Here is a 20,298-nt window from a genome sequence, read left to right as displayed (position 1 = left end):
TTAGGAGGTAAGACAGGATGATGTGGGGAGGGGGAGGTCAATGTCATCCTCGGCTACATAGTGAGTTCAAAGGCAACCTGGGATATCTGAGATCCTGTCTTTAAGAGGGGTTGGGGGTGGCTGGTCAAGGTGGTATATATCTGTAAGCCCAGCACTTGACTGAGGCAGAAGGATACTTAGTTCTAGGCTAGCCTGGGATATGAACGAGAGGGAAACAATTACCCTGCTTCATGGAAATTTCTCAAGGGTTGGTTGGTATTACAGCACTCCATCAATACGATGCTCTCTACAGAGGGGAAGGAAGAAGGAAGGTCTAGCCTGATTTAACTGAGTAAAGCCAGATCATAGATGAGGAAACCAAAGCTTGATCTCTAGGCTGAAGAAATGCTCCAAGTCACACAGCAACAAGCAGTCACAAAGCCAAGTGTGTAGCTGGGTCTCTTGCTACGTGTTCCTCCAGGCTACCTAGCCTATCCCACCCCAGAGGAAGGAGAGATTACACCTTCACATCTTTATGCTCACTCTGTGTTGTTCTCTTAACCTGTCTTTGAGACCTGGACCTCTATTGAGAGAACCTGACCACCATCCCCCAAAGATAAGGCTTACCTGCTTCTCACCTGCTGAGGGAGCTTAGTGTATCAAGGATGCTGAAGTTATTGGAGTTGCTAGGGATACTGGAGTTGTTGGAGGTACTGGAGGAATCAAGGATGCTGAAGGAAGTACCATGGGTATTGAGGGTACCACAGGAGCAGGATGTTTGTGGGTGAGGTCCTCAGGAATGTAGACAGTGTTCACCTCTTCAGGAATCTGTGGAGAGAGGAAGGTACTTCCAGGGTCCGGTCACAGGCAGGACCTGGTATGCCTGGCAGAATTAAAGGTGCTGGGTGAGCCCAAGGCTGTAAATACTGTGTGGCGAGTGCCCTCTTGTGGTCATGTTAAAGATCGCACGGCACAAACATTCCTTTAGAGCTTGCCAGGGGCGCTGTCAGGACTGGCACTGTCTGGGGTACTGAGGCACAAGAACCAAATAGGGTCCTTGCCCCACAAGAATAATAGCTTGGCAAATGCTGGGTGGCATAAGAGTTCATATTGCATTCTAGACTCTTAGAAGCACATGGCGGGTTCAGGAAGGTTGCACCCATTTTTGAAAGATGAGCAGTATGGCATGTCAGAACTAGAGCTGCATCCAAAAGTAGAACAAGGTTCTAGTAATTTTATAATTAAAATAAAATTTAAAATTCAAGCTGGAGAGATGACTCAGTGGGTAAAGGCTCTTGCTAATGACCTGAGTTCCAGCCCCAGAGCATGTGCCTGCTCTCTCTCTCTCTCTCTCTCTCTCTCTCTCTCTCTCTCTCTCTCACTCATAATGAGAGGATCATGTAAACACCGGCAATAATGGATTGTGGATTGTGGGGGAGAGAAACCCTGATGCTACTGGAAGCCCAAAGTGTTTTTAAAGAAAAAGAGTTCTGGGGTGGCAGGATTGCTCAGTGGGTAAAATCATTTGCTGTCCAACCTGAGGACCTGAGTTCAATTCCTGGGATCTACATGGTGGGAGAGAATTGACTCCTACAAGTTGTCCTCTGACCTCCAACAGATGTGTGTCCATACACATCCATGCACACACTTGTGTACACACACGAGAGAGTGAACAAGGGACACACACACAGGCAGAGACAGAGAAACAGTGAGAGACAGTTCTGCTGTACTCTGGTATTTTGCCTCCTGGAATACCTCTCAGGTTGGGTTTTATACTGACAGGCTAAAAGTGGTGGGCTGTGGTGGAATTGCACCTCTGAATTCCGTGGGAGCTTGGCCACCCAGATTCCCAGCCCTTCTGAAGGAGGACTCAACCACCCCACCCTGGCTGGCATCAAGTGGAAATCTCACAAGCAATCATTACTAGAGAGTCTGAAGTTGGACACTACATTGATTCTTTCACCAGTATGAGCATCCCCTGGGAAGCTTTACAAAATATTCTCACATCCAAGCCCGGCACCACCAGAGCTGTGGGACCCAAGCTGCTGGATGGAAGCTCTGAGCTGCCCTAGAGGCTTCCCAGGTGACTCTCAGATGCCAGGAAGGGTAAAGACCCACAAGCCTTAAAAGGAGGTTCTTGGGTGGGGCTTCAGCCAGTGTTACCCAGCAGTTGTTAATACCTCAGGGGAGGATTGCTTGCCTTTTCTTTCTTTTCTTTTCTTTTCTTTTTTTTTTATAGGGTAGCATATAGCGTATCAGGCTGGCCTCAAACTCACTATGTATTTCAGGATGACTTTGAACTTCTGATCTTCTTGCCTTTATCTCCAGAGTGCTGGAACAATGTGGTGCTGGAGACCCAACTCAGGACCTCATGCACAGGCGAGCATTTTACTAATTGAGGGCTAGCCCCAGCCTTTGCTATTCTGTTTGTTGAGGCAGAGCCTCACTCTGCAGCCCAGGTTGACCTCAAACTTGTGGCTATCCTCTTGCCTCAGCCTCCTCCCTAGGATAGGATTACAAGGTGACACCACTGCTGTTAGGGTCGGGGACAGATTTTGGAAGTTACTCTCAGAATACAGCTGGCTGACACACCAGATTCAGGCCCCATGGCAGGCTTACTTCCATGACTCCACTCCCGGAGTGTGTAGAAAGAAAGGTATATACAGCCCCATTGTGGTCCCCGGGGGAAAGAAAGATGGGTAGCTAAAAGACTTCAATTTACAGGTGACACCATGCCCTACACAGACATCACAGCAGGTGAAGGCAAGGTGAGGGGCAAAGGTGCAAGTCTCCAGAAATTACCTCCCAGTAAATGGTGTCTTCAAAGCAGTTTTCATCAGCAGCTTCTCCCCAGAATGGCAATTTCAAAATGAGCCCTAAACAGATTGGGGGACATAGTAGTCAGAAAATATTCTTTGCTTACCTCAGCTTTTTCCCTGATGGACCCCCCCCAACACACACACACACACACACACACACACACACACACACACACACACACACACACACATTCCCAGTCCCACAGCCAACATACAGATATCAGATATTCTGGGGAGAGCATGCTCACTCTTAAGACATGCTCTTGGGTCCCCCCACTTAGTGAGTCCCCTACCAGGACCCCATCTTTTCTAGTTTAGCCACTCTTACTCACCCACAATGATGCCGCCCACCAGGGCCATGGCCAAGGTCAGGAGGAGGCCAAATATCTGGGAACTGCCCTGCATTCTCTTGGTCCAGTCTGCCTTATAGCCCCCAAAGCCAAGTGAGTGGACTAGCCTGGGGTAGAGACAGGAAGCAAGTGAGGACCTCATGGAGAGGCCAGGGAGCTGGGTATTGCTTCTCTATGGATGTGCTCTTGAAACCCTAGGCCTCTGCTTTCCAAACTAGATTGTTCCTCTCTCGCACCCTTGAGACAGATCTGAGGGTGGGGAGAGAGGCCAGTGAACGGTCCAGAGTGGATTTAGAGGAAGAAGACTCTTTTGGCTCCACAAACGAAGCAATAGAGAGTGACGGAGGAAAACCCACTCCCACGCCTCCTCCACATTTACCCTGGCTCTCCATACACATCAGGGGAGGAGTAGGCTGCTGTCACAGCACCCACGATGGCGCCTATGATGCCAGGGATACCATGCAGGTTGTGAATGCCACATGTGTCCTGGATGCGCAGGTGGGACTCCAGGAATGGCTGGGGGAGGAGGGAAGGTGGCACGATCAGGCCGTGGCTGCGGCAGGGGCATGGGGAGGCCTTCAAACACACTGCCCCAGTGTTCCCTAAGCCTCACCCCCTCTGTCTCTCCCTACTTTCAGGAACACAGACATCCCCAGCCCCAGGCTTAGGGTCCTCACCGATAGGTAGGTGAATCCCAGAGTGGAGATGATGCCACAGAAGAAACCCACGATGAGGGCGCCATAAGGTGTGAGCATCATCTCTGCAGCTGTGCCCACACCTACCCCACCTGCAAGGGTGGCGTTCTGGATGTGCACCTGGGCAGGGTAGGTAAAGTGTGCAAGCTCTCAGTTCTGTTCCCGGAGCGTGGCATGCAAAGCTGGGAGCTGGGAACAGCTCCGGGTCTGCCTCAGCAAGCCAGGGGCATGCAGCGGGCGCTGGCCTTGGCCCCAGCTGACTGCTCCTGCTTCGTGTGCTCCGCAAGCAAGTCACCCACGACCCCCAGCAGTCTTGGACATGTTCTGTGTCCATGAGGCAATTGCTGCTGGACATACCTGTGGACCCCCATCTGCACATGTCCTTTTTCTCTGTGTCCACCTGTGGGCCACTGGGCATAGCCGAGTGCACACTATGTGTCCACCAGGCATTTGTGTGCCCCATGTTTGCCCACATGCTCCCAATGTTCTTTGTTAGTCATGGCAGGTCCTAAGCGCCTGCGCTTGAACATCTTTAAAAGGCCCAAGAGGCCACTGTTGTTAGGAGAATGAAGACCTGGCAGAGGGGACCCTCCTTACACCGGCAGCTCTACTAGGCAGGCCAGGTGTGACACTCAACCAGCACTGGCTAATAGCATTTCAGGCTGTGGGGAAGACAAGAACATTTGGCAGGGATGACCCACTGTGAGCATCCAGGTTTGTGTTTGCCAATCTAGAAGCTGCCTGCCGTGATGAGATGGCAGTCAGATAGGTACCTCCCCAAGAAGTCCCCAACTCACCATGTCCAGCTTGCCCTTCTTGTGTACGATACTGGACACTGCCACCGTAGTTAGCACACTAGCCGCCAAGGAGAGGTAGGTATTGAGGGCTGCTCGGTGTTGGGTGTCTCCGTGGAAGCAACTGGCCGAATTGAAGCTGGGCCAGAATATCCACAGGAAGAGGGTACCTGGGTCAGAACATATGCAGGCCAGGAGCCAGGAGAGGGGGTGTTAGGTCAGGCTCGCAGAGGCCAAGCGGAGGCATTGCCTTTCAGCTCCAGCCATGTCCAGCTGCTGCTGACCTACGAGCATCACTCTCACTAGTGCTCCTTCTGGCCCAGCTCACCCAGGTCCCACTTGGCCTCCCATACCACTTCACAAAGCCTCCATGTCTCCCTGACCCTAGGACTGGTTACATGCCCCCTACCCTTATAGCATCATGTAGGAGAGTCTCTTCCCTCTGTAGACAGACCAGCTAGTGGCACTATCATCTCTCAGTCTACAGGGTGATGGAAGGAAGGGCTGGGTCTGATATTCATCGTGTGTCATGGGGACCAAGTGTCCAGGTCCCGTTTCCCCTCTGTCTGCTGTGGGGTATGCTAGGAAACACATAGGATGAGTGACCAACATCTTCCAACTCCATGAGGGAGAGAACTGGACACTCAGGACTCTAGAAGTATCTACAGGCTACTTCAATCTGCCCTTCCTCCTAAAGAACCAGCAGCCACCCGCTGGTCATGTGGAGATGAGGGATGACCAGGCCCATTGTCACCCATCACATTCATAATTGCCCTCACCCGTTATTTTTAGTGGTCCTCACCCAACATGGTTATTCTTATTCATTATGGGCGTTCCTCTCTTCATTATTATGGTGGCCTTCACTCATCATGGCAGGTCTTCCAACTATTCATAGCTGTTCTTACCCATCCATAGCAGTTCTGACCCATCATGGCGGCCCTCACCAGTTTGGCAATGCCCCCCCCCACCATAGTGGCCCTCACCAACATAGGAGATCTCACCCACCATGGCTGCCCTCACCAACATGACAGCTGCTGGTGCTCACCAATCATGGCAAAAAGGTCCGAGTGGTACACTGAACTCTGTCTCTGCTTGCTCTGCTCCAGGTTTTTTCGGTAGAGGATCCAGGTCACTGTGAGCCCAAAGTAGGCGCCAAATGTGTGGATGGTCATAGAGCCCCCTGCATCCTTTGCCTGGAGTGCAAGGGGCCTGTCAGGACCTGGGACCCTTTCTCCCTCCTTCCTCATAGTACTCCCCTCCCCACACGTATGCACACATGACCCCAGCTGTGGAACACAGAGCCCAGTTCCCTGTTCTATTGTCCTATTTCCTCTGTGTGTGTGTGTGTGTGTGTGTGTGTGTGTGTGTGTGTGTGTGTGTGTGAGTGTGCATGCGTATTTGGGTATTTTTGTTGGTTTTGTCAATTTGACACAAACTCGAGTCACCTGGAAAGAGGGACCTTCAGTTGAGAAAATACCTCCATCCAATTGGTCTATAAGCAAGTACGAAGGGCATTTTCTTGATTTGGGAGGGTCAACCTTGGGTAGGTGTTTCTGAGTTGTATAAGAAAGCAGGCTGAGCAAGCCATGAGAAGCAAGTCAGGAAGCAGCATTCCTCCATGGCCTCTACTTCACTTCCTGCCTCCAGCTTCCTACCAGGACTTCCTTAGATAATGGATTGTCATATGGAAGTCTAAGCAAAATAAACCTTTCCCTCCCCAAGTTGTTTTTTGTCATGGTGTTTCATCACAGCAATAGAAACCCTAAGACAGTTCCCACAGCAACTAGTTGAGCAGAGGGAGGTAGGGATGTTGACTGGCAGTCAACAAAATGCCAGGGTCCTCTCCTCTGTTTGGTTAGCTCTCCTGGTGGACTTTGACTGCCTGTGGTGGGAAGCCTCTGGACTATTAGGCTGGTTGTAGCACCCTCTGCTGGGCTGCCTAGCCCTACCTGGAGGTCAATCCTTAACACAGGGCATGCTTGCTCAGTGCCTCTCTGCTTGGATGCCTCTCTGAATTGTAAATTCCTGGGTCCTATCTCAGTGCAGCCTACTCCCCTCTGTCTATAGCCTTCAGCATAGCTCAATAGAACCCCAGACTCTGAAATCTGAGTATGAGTGATACACTGGCCAGGTGTGAGAGCAGAGAGCATCCAGACAGACAACCTTCCCTTATTGAAGGCCACCAAGTGCTATGAAGAAGCAGACAAAAGCAATATAAGAGCCATGCTAGGGCCAGGGAGGGACAACATGGAGGAAGGCAGCGCCTCTCTGAAATGACATTCAAATTGAAACATGCATGGATAATGCAAAGAATAAAGATGGCTGCTCCAGCACGGGAAGACAGCAAGGGTAAAGTTCTTGACAGAATCAAGCTCCTTGCAGTTGGGGCATAACGGAGGTCACAATCAAAGAACAGTCCATGGTGGCAGAGCCAAGCCTAAGCTTTGAGGGAAGGGGAGGCAGAGTCTGAATTTACAGAGCCTTAGGTCAAGTTCAGTTTCATCCTAAGTGAAATGAAAGCTTTTGGTAGTTTTTAATCGGGGGAGTGATTTTCTATGTCTGGAAAAGGCCTACTCTAGCTTCTGATGGAGACCAGCCTGGCTTAGAGCAGAACAGAATCAAGCTTGGACGTGAGTCAGAGATGTGTGAGAGTTCCTCATTGGTCTGTCCTCTCTATAGCATCATCGAAGCCGACTTCTGTGTGGCATCTACCTGTGTGGCCTTTGGGGCAGTTCTAGGCAAGATCAGCCCAGTCCAACTGCTTATCATGACCTTCTTCCAAGTGACTCACACATCTCTGTGGGGGTGGCTGGCTGAGGGCTAAAAAAGAACGGCGCTGAGGGCTAAAAAAGAATGGGTGCAGTGATTGACTGGACCTTAAGAGTAGTCAAAACACCTCATCTAGTGCAGGGGGTGTTCCAGGCTGGGTTCAAATGTAGAAGAGGAAGCTCAGAAATGCATGAGGTAGCAGCCAAATGATATCCTCCTCTACATTGAGATAGCAGGGAAGTTCCCTAGAGTCAGAGGTCTAAGGTGCTGTTAGCCAGTTCATGGAATCAGCCAAACCCAAAGTGCAACATTCTTGCCACAATTCATGGGAATGGCATTCCTAGGGTTGTGGCATTCACAACCAGTGCAGTTGTATAGGATCACTTCTCTGGGATTCCTCTTGACAGATTTATCCTTAACACATGGAGGTTTTTTTCCTTTGGGAGAAAGATCTAGGGATGTAGGTATGCCAAAATATGTGAAGGATGTTCCTTCCATCTGATGAAAGAGACAGGAAGTTAAAAAAAAAAACAACCCAAAACCAAGAAACAACCAAATTCAGAGAAGGCCTGCTCTGCCCAGATACTGGGCAGATAGATTAGGAAGACAATGATTTCACTAGGGAGGCATCATGATTCCTAATTTGTAGATGAAGAAACTGTGATGAGGGAAGCTGAATGGCTTACCAGGTTGCACATATCCACAGACCTTTCTTTCTTTTTCCCTCCAATGCCTCCCTCCCCCCTGTAAGCGTTGCTTACCTCTATCAGGTTCAGGAGGATGTACTCATTCACTGCGAAGAGGGTCACTTGGAAGAAGGTCATGATAAGCAGTTGGACTGGGCTGATCTTGCCTAGAACTGCCCCAAAGGCCACACAGGTAGATGCCACACAGAAGTCGGCTTCGATGATGCTATAGAGAGGACAGACCAATGAGGAACTGCAGCTACAAACCAGAAGAGACGCCCCAAGCCTTTGGTCCTCTATGGACTGAGGCTGCTGGTTTAATCTTTTTGTTTCTCTGTGTAGTTTTGGAGGCTGTCCTGGCACTTGCTCTGGAGACCAGGCTGGCCTCGAACTCACAGAGTTCCGCTTGCCTCTGCCTCCCCAGTGCTGGGATTAAAGGCATGTGCCACCAATGCCCGGCATGGTTTAATCTTTTTTGAGCCTCGGTTTCACTATCTGTGACTACAATGGGCTCATTATAGTTAGGGCCATGCATGCATAGTATGTCTGGTGAAAAGCCTACTCTGACTTAGAGCAGAACAGAGTCAAGTTTGGACATGAGTCAGAGATAAGAAAGACAATGGCTGAGGGCTAAAAAAGGGTGGCATAGTGACTGACTAGAGCTTAAGACTGTTCAAAACTCCTTCTCCGGGAGTAGGGGGTGTTCCAGGCTGGGCTCAAATGCAGAAGGGGAGGCTCAGAATTGCATAAAGTCATTGAATAATGTCCTCCTCCACACTGAGGCACCAGGGAGGTTCCTGAGTAGCAGGGGGAGCCATGCCTTCCCTTAACAGCCCCATGCCTGTAGGCAGCTTATGCTCAGGGAACCAAGTGGTCTAGCCACTTTTGGTGAGCAAGCCCTGTATTAAGGGTACAGCCCTGTCCCCTATCTTCTGCTTGCCTTCCCAGGACCTCCTCTTATTGTCTCTGTTTGCCCAAAAGCCTTCCTCAGTTCCTCCAATGCAGCCTCTCTCCAGACCAAGTGCTCACTCTAGACTTACCAGTCCCTATCACTACCATAGGTTTCTGGGGTTTGGCTACTGGGTCCTTCTTTACCCACGAGAAAGGGTCAGTGTCCACGGAAAAGCAGAGGGACCTTCCCACATCCGTAAAGATCTAGAGTGGTACTGGGCATAAGGAGGGGGCAGGAAGGCACAAAGAAAGGATGGGGCAAAAGGAGGCACCAAACTCCCCTCAATTCTGAACTGCACAGACCCAGCGACCCCAGCAGAGGGACCAAGGCGAAGTGGACATCTACTGCAGGCATGCAATGCCTACATCTGCAGGAGACCCTCTTCCTGTTCCTGCCCACTCCCTTTCATTACCCCACCCCACCCCCATTGCCTCTCTCTCATCGTCTCGCACTGCACCAAACCACCATCCCACTAGGCCTTGCCTACTGAGTCTTTTCCAGTTTTTCTCACCCATCCACCCATAGGGCCCTCCCTATCACCACATGACCTGCCCCAATCCAGACCCTGCCAACCCCCACCCTGCTCCTGGGCTACGCCCGCTCCACCCTCCTCCCCAGGACCCACCCCCAGCCAAAACCTCCCAGTCCACCTGTGCCCCTTCCCCACCCAGGGCGCCCCCACCATTGCCTGTCGGACCCCGCCCAGTCCATCCCTCCCGCCTCTCCTGGGCTCACTTTTCCACGCTCAGGATAATGTGGCCTTCTTCAAAGAAGCGGAACCAGCCCTGCATGAGCAGCGCCCACTGGATGCCGAAAGCTGCCAGCAGGAAGTTGAAGCCTACCGCGCTGAACCCATAGCGCTGCAGGAAGGTCATGAGAAAGCCGAAGCCTACGAAGACCATGGCATGCACATCTTGTAAACCTGCCGGGAGAGCACAATTGAAGGTCTCTGCTGTCTAGAGGTCCACCATGGCCTTGAGTCTGACAGGCCAGCACAGCCTAGGACAGCTCCTGTGTTTTCAGCCACTGTGACAGAACCTGGAGCCTTGACTCTCTGTTCCCCTTATCCCTGCTCCCCTCTTCCCTGCAACCAGACTATAGCCGGGTGGCACTAACAAGAGGCCTCTTGATTGGTAAAAATAGCCACTACCTTCATCTTAGGCTCTCTGGAAGGAACCAGGGGACTAGAGGTGGGTCTCCAGATTAGACCACTGGGTTATAGGGTCAAGAAGATGACTGAGAGCACCCTTGGGAGATGACAGTTTTCTTGTTCCACCCTCCATCCAGATGGCACTGCTGGTCCTCAGGGGTGGGCAGCTGAGCGTTTGATTCCTTTATCTCCCCGCCCCCCACCCCCTTGCTAGTTGTGGAACACTGGGCCTTCACTCATATGCTTTCTCAAGGAGCTTCTTCCACAGGCCCTGGGCATTGGAAGTTGAGGCCAAGCTATAAGTTATACTCGGGACTAGAGTCTAGAGCACAGATCATCAGAGGTAATATAGTCTCGCCCTCTCCACTGCAACCTTTTCCAGAGGCAAGAAGAATCAAAGCTAATCTGAATAAGCAGGACCTTCCTTGGCAGGCCAAGCACAGCTGCACAGAGCTACTCATGTCCACACTTCCACCAAATGCACTCCCTCCTACCATGCAGTGGGAGAAGTTACTCACCCACCCACCCACACACCAAATGCACTTCCTCCCACCATGCAATGGGAGAAGTTGGAACACCAATGTTTCATCTTCTGGATGGATGGCTGTTACCAAACAGACTTGGGGCTCAACCCGTTTTATAATGCTGCAAAGGTTAAATACAGATATGTATGTAAAGTTCTTGGCATAGTGTGTACACATAATAGGTGACCCAACTGGGCAGCTGTCTTTGTTTATTATTGCTCAAGCATTGCCTCTATTTCCAAGTCTGACCAGACTTCTAACTCACAGTGACCCCAGGAAGCCAACTCCCCACTCTGAGCCTCAGGTTTCTAATGAAACTAAAGGGATGAGCTAGAATGATTTGGGATGGATTAGAATGTTCTAAACTGTTCTCCCAGTACTAATACTGTTTGATTTCAGAGCCCAAGAAAACAAGAGAAGGCAAAGAGCATTGACAAGTGAAAACTTGAGTGTAGTGGCCCACACCTTTAATCCCAGTACTCAGGAGACAGAGGCAGGTGGATCTCTGTGAGTTTGAGGCCCGCTTGGTCAAGTTCTAGGACAGCCAGAGCTACACAGAGAGAAACCCTGTCTGGGGGAGTGGGGAGCCCAGGCAAGTGAAAACCTAATAGAAATAAGACACAAAGGAACTGTGGATGCCATGAGACACAAAGAGCCAGACAGAAGGGCTCCCATTGGCCTCATCTGGGGCAATTTATGCACCAAAATAATGGTTTCTCATAATAAGTTACAATCATTTACATACAGGAATTCATGAGTCCATGCTGATAATAATAGGTAAAAATGGACAGGGTAGCAGAGAGTATTCTTGCCTGCAATAGAATGCTAAGGACTCTGCTTAAAATTTGGGCAGAGAATTAGGACTAGAGAAATTATCACTTTTACAGCAACAGCTCAATGAGTGATGCTAAATGCAGAGGGAAATTCCAAGAACAGCAAAGCTTTTGCACTGTCTTAAAGATTCTGCCAACAAATGACTCATTGGCCTCACGGGAGGAACAAACAATAGTAATTGCACAGAGGGAAAATTAGGTTACATATTAACTGGGGGAATAAAAATTAACATGTCCAATGGTGGCAGAAGGACATTGTGTGCCTCCAGATGGGACATCCTATAAAGGATGTATCCCCTGGTATCCCCATAGGGTGCTCTCCCTGAGACTGCAGGGACAAATTTAATAATGGAAAAACAATTGGACACAGAATGAGGAGTCTATTGTTAAAAGAGGTTGAGGCTGAGGCAGGGCATAATAGCACATGCCTGTTAGCCCAGCGCTGGAGAGACTGGGCAGGAAGATTGCAAATTTGAGGCCAGCTTGTGCTTCATAGTAAGACCTTGTCTCAAAACAAAACAACAGTGGTTAAGTTGTATTCTTGAAAATTATCCAAGTCATGGAAAACAAAGAAATGCTTTGTTTTTTTTTAATGTTCCAGATTAAAAGATATGCCCGTTATATTTAATAAACATGTCTGCACTGAATTTGGCAGAGAGAGTATGGGGAAGAGCTGAAAAAAATAAAGGTTATCAGATCAGCTGAGAGAATTAGGTATTGATGGTGGATTAAGGGGCCTCATCCATGTGGATGTATGAAGTTGAATTCTGGAAGCGGATTTGAAATGAATTCCTGTTCTTAGGAAATACGCTAGAGTGTGCCAGGGAGGTAGACTATGAGGAATATAACCAACCCTCCAAATGATTCATGGGGGGAAGTGTGTGTGTGTGTGTGTGTGTGTGTGTGTGTGTGTGTGTGAGCGTGAGCATGAGTGTGTGTGAATGTATCTGAGTGTGTGTACTGTGAGTGTGTGGGTGTGAATATATGCTGTGTGTGTGTGAATGAATGAATGCTGTGTGTGTGTGTGTGAATGTGAGTGTGTGTGTATGCTGTGTGAGTGTGTATGTGAGCGTGAGCATGAGTGTGTGTGTGAATGTATCTGAGTGTGAGTGTACTGTGAGTGTGTGGGTGTGAATATATGCAGTGTGTGTGTGTGTGTGTGTGTGTGTGTGTGTGTGTGTGTGTGTAGCTGGAGAGAGAAAGAGCAATGCCTGTGCTTGAGTTAAAGTGTACTGTGTCTCTCTGTGTTCTCTCTATTTTAGCAGCTTCTGTAAATTTGAATTTATCTCCAAAGAAAAGTTGAAAAAGAGAAAGAAAAGGCAGCTCCAAGGGCCCACCAGGCCACCTGTCTTCTTTCCACTGTCCCCATTTCTTCCCTCCCTTCTGTCTGACAGCTCTGACCTCCCTCTGCTTCCCAGTCCCACTGCAGGGTCTTTGGTGTTCCCTTTACTGCAGGGCCATTGCTGAATGCGACTCCCAACATGTCTCAGAATAATGCCCCCCTCACTGAGAAACCTTCTGAACACATACTTTTTTTTTTAACAAGGTCTCAGTATGTGGCTGTCCTGGCTGCCCTGGAACTCACTCTGTAGACCAAGCTGGCCTCCAATTCACAGAGATTCACCTGCTTCTGCCTCCTGAGTGCCAGGATTAAAGGTGTGCACACAGCTGTGACCACCTATTTTAAGGCAGGCTGCCTCCTCATGGGACCCCCAGTCCCATTAGGGAGTGACGTTATATGTTTACTTTTTTGTCTAATCTACTAGACCATAAAGCTCCAGGAAGATGGGCTGTGCCTGTGCTGGCTACCAGGGCATTCTTAACACCTAGGAGAATGCCAGGGGGGACCCTCCAAGATAGTCTCAAGAGTACAGCATACTGGCTGCTCTTACAGGGGACCAGGGTTCAATTCCCAGAACCCAAATAATGGCTCATAATCATCTGTGATGCCAGTTCCAAGGAACCTAATACCCTTTGGCTGCTGCAGGCACTATGCATGCAAGTGGTGCATAGATATACATGAGTCTTTCACAGACACATACACACACACACACACACACACACACACACACACTCTGATATTGTGTTTGTATTTTTTTTTAAAAAAAAAAGACTACAGCCTCACCACCTTTGTTTTGTAGCCATCTGGGCACAGTAAAGGAACAATGGAGGTGACTTTACAGTGTGACAGGCCTGAGGCCCCTCTCCTTCTAAAGCATAGGGCTGATGAGCCCTGGAGTCCCTGTAGTCTGGTAAGGCAGTGATGAACAATGTCTTTGTCACAGCAGCCTTGACCTTTACTTCTCCTCTGTCCCTTTCTGTCTCCCACCCCATCCTGCCCCAGGCTTCCCCGAGGCCCAAGCCTAGGGACACAGGCCTCTTGGCCAGCAGGCACTGAACAAGAGAAACAGGCCTCCCTGCTCATCGAAGAACAGAAGCACAAATGGATACAGGGAAACTGACATTGTGCACCCCTGCACCTCAGGACGGTGCTCTGAGCCCCCTTCAGGGCTTTGTGTTTATTCAGTCTGCTGAGATCGTCAGAGCAAACACGCCCTGGCTGGAGCTTCTAAATGCATGGGCATTTCCTGAATTATCACGTTCCATGCCTTATCAAATTACCAGCTGTTGTGGAGAGCATGGAGCCAATGTTATGTGAAGCACCATAAAAGATCCTGTGGTTGTTCTGGGGAGAACTGATGAGTGACAGACTAGAAAAGCTCTGCAAATGCGTAATGTTCAATGACAGTCCCCCAAGCAGGGAATGCAGAGCTCACTGGCACAAAGCAGGGCTGTTGACAAACTTACAGCAATGGGAGTGAAGAGGCAGCTATTGAAGGTTAAGCGCTGGGTGTTATTCTGGCTGTGGTGAGCCTAAGACAACCAACCACAGAAGAGGCAGGATCTGAAGCCTAAGAGAACCAACTGTCACCTACAGCAGGCAGGCCCTCAAACCGCTGAATGTGGGAATGAAGAGAGAGATGGATCAAGTCTGCACACTAGTGTGCCTTAGGGCTAAAGGACAGGAAGGGAACACTGGGGGGAAGCCCCCAGGAGAAAATGTCCTGCCAGGAAGCAAGTGGGGGGAGGGTCCAGATCCCAGTGGAACAGAGGAGCCGTACAGTCAGAGAAGAGCAGCAGGGCCCTAGGGAACACCACCTACACACCCTGAAGCTGCCCTGGGTCTCCCTGAATCCCAAGAGCAGGCACAAGGAATCCTGGATTTTTCTGTCCTTCCACCGCCCCCCCCCATCCTCTTATCCCAGTCCCTTGGATGTGTGCCGTGTCCCTCTCTAGAGATGTAGCTTTCATTTGGGCATTTTCCCTTCCTCTTTTTTTTCTTATCTGGTCTCTGAGTTAGTACTGAAACTTTCCATTCACCAAACTCTGTTGCCTCAGGTTCGGTGCTATCTTTAGAGATCCAAGCAGTAACCATGTGGAAATTTGGTCTGTGTGCCTTCATCAAAGGCATGTTCTCTCTGGCCCTACAGAAAGCTATCCCAAGTGGTCCTATAGGGGGGCTTTTAATGAGGAAACCCCATCAAAGCCCTGGCACGGGCCATCGTTCAGTCATATGAGCGGGTGTTTCTCTTTTTCTCTGTGCAGGCGGCTTGCTGATGGCAAGTGGAAGTTGGCCCTCTGTCCTTAACCTCCTCCGTTCTCTCAAATTCAAGGTCTAATGAGCAGATCAGCACACGAGTGGCCAACCATGTTAACTTCCACCAGAGGGCGCCACTACATAGCTGTTTCCACTCTCCCATTCCCGGACTACTATGCTCCTCTGAAACTCTTCAGACTTCCGGAGTTCAACCAAAGCTCCTAACAGTTTCGTACCCCAGCAAATAGCTGAAGGCCCTATTCCACCTCTGCTGTATTATCACACTAAGGGTGATTGGTGCCTGGAGGTACTGGCCCTCTCCATCCATTTCCTAGAGGCCAACCCAGCCTCACTTGCTTTCTGGGATTACGATGATGATGATGACGACAACAACAACAATGACGATGATGACAACAATAGTGGTGACTGTGCGCAAGTGCCAAGGTCAAAAGACAACTGATGGGGGCAGCGATGCCACAGACAACTCCAGAAAGCAGATAGGTTGTGGCAGTAGAAGGGTTTGGCTTTATCCCTTCATTCCTATGCCATTGTCCAGCTCAGCGTCGGGCTCCCTGAAGAGAATAAACGTCCTGCCTGGCAACAGACAAGCAGCACCCAGCAGCGGAGAAGAGCACAGAGGAACGCAAAGTCTACTATAGTTCTAACGAGCACCAGGGACATATTTCTCAGCCACAATTGTAGCCAGACGCTGGGCCTCCATTTTAAACATCATGGAGTGTTCTCTCCCTTCTGGAGCCCTTGACCATGTTTACTAGAAAACGACACCCCAAAAGTCATGTTTACTAGGAAACAACACCCCCAAAGCCTTGAATCTTCTTAGACATGGCACTTTACAGCATTGTCCCTCTCTACAGAGAGGTAGTCTGATGCTCAAGGTTAGGTCATCAAGCGAGGGATCTGACCCAGATGTCTCACTAAAAGGCAAGTCACCAGGCTGTGCTGCCACCTATTCTGGTTAAACGGGTTCTAATGGACAGAAACCCAGTTGGGGGTACAGTTCCTAGAGGACCAGGCAAGCCTGGAGGCTCTGTCATCAGAAGACAGGCCCTTAGTTGTGGGAAATCTGGGCATCCTCTACTTCAGGCCCTTCCTTCATGTCTTGACCTTTGGTGTCTCCAGAAAGCTTCTGGGGTCAGGACCTGGTGGCCTTCCTTGGCCCAGCTTCTGCTGCTACACCAGCTAGGAGGAGGCTTCTCATTCAGCAGCTGCCATGACACTTCAGTTCCCTGTGAGCATCAGGGCACATTCCCAGCTAGCTCTGTGTCTGTTGTCCGGAAGGGGCTGGGGATGCTGATGCTGATTTCAGTCCTGGTGCTGACCTGCTCCAGAAACCAGAGATGCCCAGCAGGCTCCACTAATCCCTTGAGTGGGAATGAGGACCCCACAGTGCACCCATTCAAGGTGTTGGTGGTTGCAAGCCAAGAACCAGAAGAACCAGGGGAGCCTGTCTTGACCCACACCTTGGGAATTACCTGGTAATTTAGAAACCAGGGCCTGGAAACCCACCTGGCAGGGAAGCCTCGTGCTCCTTATGGGGTGACCTGTGTGAGACATGCCTGCTCTATAGGTTTAGTTTTCTCATCTGTGAAATGGGGGTGGGGCGGTTGTAGCAACGTCTCCCCTTGAGGGATGATAACGGTGATCAAGGAGAGAACTCATGCTTGGCTGGAGCTGCTTCTGCCACCACAGTACTTCCTGTGCTTGCCAAGGAACACTGACTTACCTCTCACTTCCTGCTTCTGTGGACGTGGCTCCCTCATGTCTCTTGGGAGTTAGAGACAAGGGCAACTAGGGGGCATCCTTGGTGGTTAGGGTTCCCTTCTCCCTCAGCCTTCCCCCCTTCTCTCTCAGAGTCCTTCTCTTAGACCATTCTGAACCCCTCTCCCCTCTTCCCAGGCTTCCTTTCAGAGTTCTCTTGGCTGCCCTGCCCCCTCCTCAGCAACCAGTACTTTCTGTTGTCAGAGATGGACTGCCTGCTCAGAGCAACACTGGCCTTGGGTGTTATGGAATACAGTCAGTGCTCTGTTCCCAATAAATTTAGGAGTTCTTGAGGACCAGAGGATATACAACTTGTTTGTCCAGAATGACCATAAATCCTGATTCACTGGAATAGTCAGGGTCTTGCTCCCAACTCACTGCTGCCAGCATCCCTGGATAACCCTCTAGATAAATGCTGATGGAGTGATGGAAAAGAAGACAGGTGGCTGAGTGAAGAGGGACAGTATAGGAGTCAGGGAGCCAGAGGACTGCATCCCTTCTTAGGGGCCATGAGGTTCTGTGGCTTCCATTGTGGGGGTCTTGATGACCTGTACTGCCAGGACAAGATAAAAGAGCTACAAATGCCCACGAGAGGGCAGCCTTGGCCTTGTACTTTTCTATGGGACTGGCTCTGGTGCCCAGATGTAAGCAAGACAGCCGGAGATGAAATGGAGTAAGTCAAGGATGAATCCTAAGCTCGCCTGCCAAATCCCCATACAGAAGAGGAAGGTTTGGAAACAGGAAGAGTGGATTTGCACTGTAGATTCTAAAGCTTCAGCTTCAGCTATATATAACGGAAGCCATAGCTGTCAAGACCTCTTTTGAAGCACGCAGTCCTGAAGGGCGCCCTTTGGTTTCCAGACACAGAGAGTGCCCTGCTGCTGAGTTTGCAAGCTGCAGAGGGAACAGAGGTCCGCATAGGCAGCCATTGGAGAAAAGCTTCAGGGTCCCTTGGAAAACCAATGACCCATGACCACATGAGCACCAACTGTTAGAAGAATTGTCATTGGCTGTTGGTAGACAGAGTGGAAACTTAGAAAGCACAAGGGCATTAGCAGAGTCCTGGGCTGGCAGTCCAAGGTTAGGCTGCCTGGAGTGACCTTGGACTAGTTCTTTACGTTCTCTGAGACGCCTTAAGTCCTCAGGTGCCTGTGTTTAGTGCTTTTGTGGTGTGATGCACCCCCAGTACTTCACACCGCTTTGCATCCCTCCTGGGCAGTGGTTCCCACCATCACCCCTGGTCAGCAGAGAAGGAAGTTAGGGTTCTTTATGATTGACATCTGCCTGAGAGCACCCACCCCAAAGTAGTAGATCCATGATTAAAAAAAAGACGCCTGTCATTCCAGGGCCATATTCTTTGTCGTCATCTTTTTTTGTCATCTTGACGACAAAAAATATGGCCCTGGAATGACAGGCATCTTTTTTGTGTGTGTATGTATGAGTGCTTTGCCTGCATGAGTGTCTGTGCGCCATGTGTGTGCCTGGTGCCCACGGAAGGCAGAAGAAGTCATCAGATTCCCTGGAACTGGAGTTACAGATGGTTGTGAGCCACCACATAAGTGCAAGGAATCAAAGCCCCGTCCTCTGGAAAAGTATCCAATGTTCTTAATTGTTGCCATCTCCCCAGCTACTACAGCCATATTCTTAACCATAGCATTACAGAAAATTCCAGGGTAGGGGAGGGTGTCCAGTAGCTTTTTCTCCAAACCCAAAGAGAGTGGTTGTTATGACCTCCTGGCCCAACACCACCTGTGGTCCCACACACCTATCTCCATAATAAAAGTGGAGAGCCATCATGCCATCCTTGTGATCGCTGACTTAGGACCTACCCCTTATTTGAGGTATATGGGGGCCAGGTCACCTACTGGTTGGGTGATGGAGATTGAACTCTGGCTTTTGAGGACCAAGCAGGACAGAGATATAGGAGGCGTCTGATGGTTGGGGAAGATGAAAGTTAAAAAACATATAAAAACCTAACCAACTAAACAACAATAACGAAGACAGCTCACCTCTCCCAGGTGACTCCCCTAATAGACTTTCACAGCAAGTGTGAGCACCATTTCTCCAAGTGACTGCCTGAGGTAGGAGAGTACCCTGGTGCAGAGCCTACTCTGGGGCCAGCTGGAGACTGTGGGGAAGAATCGCCCCTCCATGTCCATTCTGTTTTAGAGCCAGAGGCAGACCTAATGAGGAGAGCATTCAGGGGGCCCAATGGGAACCACCCGAAGACACTTCAGGTGAGCCTGCCGGGCATAGGACTTACTGGGGTAGCGATAGTAAAAGTCATTCTCAATGTCGCTGGAGATGTTCTTGAGCTTCTTTTCCAACCACCAGTGGGCATCTGCCTGGATGTCGTAGCGCATAAACACGCCGAAGAGAATCACCATCGCCACCTGCAGGACCAAGCAGATGACGGGCAGCCGCCACCGGAGGTTGGTGTTCCTGGCCATGCTCTGCTTTGCGGCTGCTCCGCACGCTGGGCTCTGAGGCTGGGGCTACACTTATAGGACCTGGGCACTGGGCGGGGCGGACGCGGAACAGCTGAACCTGGTGCCGCCCACGCGCCCCTGGCGCTACCCAACCGGCAAGAGGCCCGCGGGGCCGTCCCGAGCCCAGCACCCCTGGAAGCTCCGGGTGTTGGGAGCAAGGGCAGAAAACAAGAGAGTAGAACGCCCCAACTTCTGTGCGTCCTGTGGATGACTGGCTTTTTCTCCCTTGTTTGGGTGAATAGAGCGGGAAGATAATATTCACCACTCATCCAGATCAGAACGAAGAATTCCCAGACTGGAATTGCTACCCACATCACCACTCTGATCGCTTATTTTTTTCAAGACAGGGTTTCTCTGTGTAGCTCTGGCTGTCCTGTAACTTGCTCTGTAGACCGTGTTGCCCTCAGAACTCAGAGACCAGCCAGCCACTGCCTCCCATGTACTGGGATTAAAGGTCACCATAGCCCAGCCACTCCTGTTCTTTTTGAGACATTCTCCTTCTGAAATCAAGTCTGATTTCGAACACATGGCAATCCTCTTGCCTCAGTCTCCCAAATGGTGGGATTGCCAGCTTGAACCACCGCCACTGACCATCCTTTTCTTTTCCAGTTCACAAAAACTTAAAGAGGATGCATGGATGGAAGGCAAAGGAAATGTGAGAAACTTTCACAAACCACAGAAGTTTGGAGGCGGGTACAGAAAAGCGGAAGGGGCAAATGGAAACCATCAGTTTTCTGCCATCCAGAAGCAACGCTGGAATTTTGGTGAGTCTATGTTCAGTCTTTCAAGCTTGTTAGAGAGGGCACTGGCTCAAGAAAGACCGTTTCACTCTGTAATATTCATATATAGCTTGTGCTTCTCAACAGTTCACAAATAAACAT

General features: G+C 50.1%; 1 protein-coding gene across 1 annotated transcript; it reads right to left on the bottom strand.

Moving 5' to 3' along the window:
* Nucleotides 1-617: 617 nt before the first annotated feature.
* Nucleotides 618-19,378, bottom strand: Rhcg (Rh family C glycoprotein). The gene is made up of 10 exons (XM_035441373.1): nucleotides 19,192-19,378; nucleotides 9,780-9,966; nucleotides 8,168-8,318; nucleotides 5,683-5,830; nucleotides 4,641-4,807; nucleotides 3,826-3,963; nucleotides 3,528-3,664; nucleotides 3,131-3,255; nucleotides 2,782-2,855; nucleotides 618-807 (listed from the first exon to the last, which is right to left on the bottom strand). The coding sequence occupies exons 1-10, from the start codon at nucleotides 19,376-19,378 to the stop codon at nucleotides 631-633; spliced, it is 1,491 nt and encodes a 496-aa protein (XP_035297264.1). The 3' UTR covers nucleotides 618-630.
* Nucleotides 19,379-20,298: the final 920 nt, after the last annotated feature.

Source organism: Cricetulus griseus, chromosome 3 (genome assembly GCF_003668045.3).
Source record: "Cricetulus griseus strain 17A/GY chromosome 3, alternate assembly CriGri-PICRH-1.0, whole genome shotgun sequence".
In the NCBI taxonomy this organism is placed as follows: domain Eukaryota; kingdom Metazoa; phylum Chordata; class Mammalia; order Rodentia; family Cricetidae; genus Cricetulus; species Cricetulus griseus.
The sequence above is the reverse complement of the archived record's forward strand: the minus strand, read 5'-3'. Positions and strand labels throughout refer to the sequence as shown.

What these genes read in the sequence shown, in the direction of transcription:
- Rhcg (XM_035441373.1), bottom strand. Translation starts at nt 19,378, where the DNA reads ATGGCCAGGAACACCAACCTCCGGTGGCGGCTGCCCGTCATCTGCTTG. An exon ending in ATTATCCTGAGCGTGGAAAA is followed by an intron (nt 8,319 to 9,779) that starts GTGAGCCCAGGA and finishes TCCTCTCTATAG; the next exon opens with CATCATCGAAGCCGACTTCT. An exon ending in AGAAGGGCAAGCTGGACATG is followed by an intron (nt 3,964 to 4,640) that starts GTGAGTTGGGGA and finishes TACCCTGCCCAG; the next exon opens with GTGCACATCCAGAACGCCAC.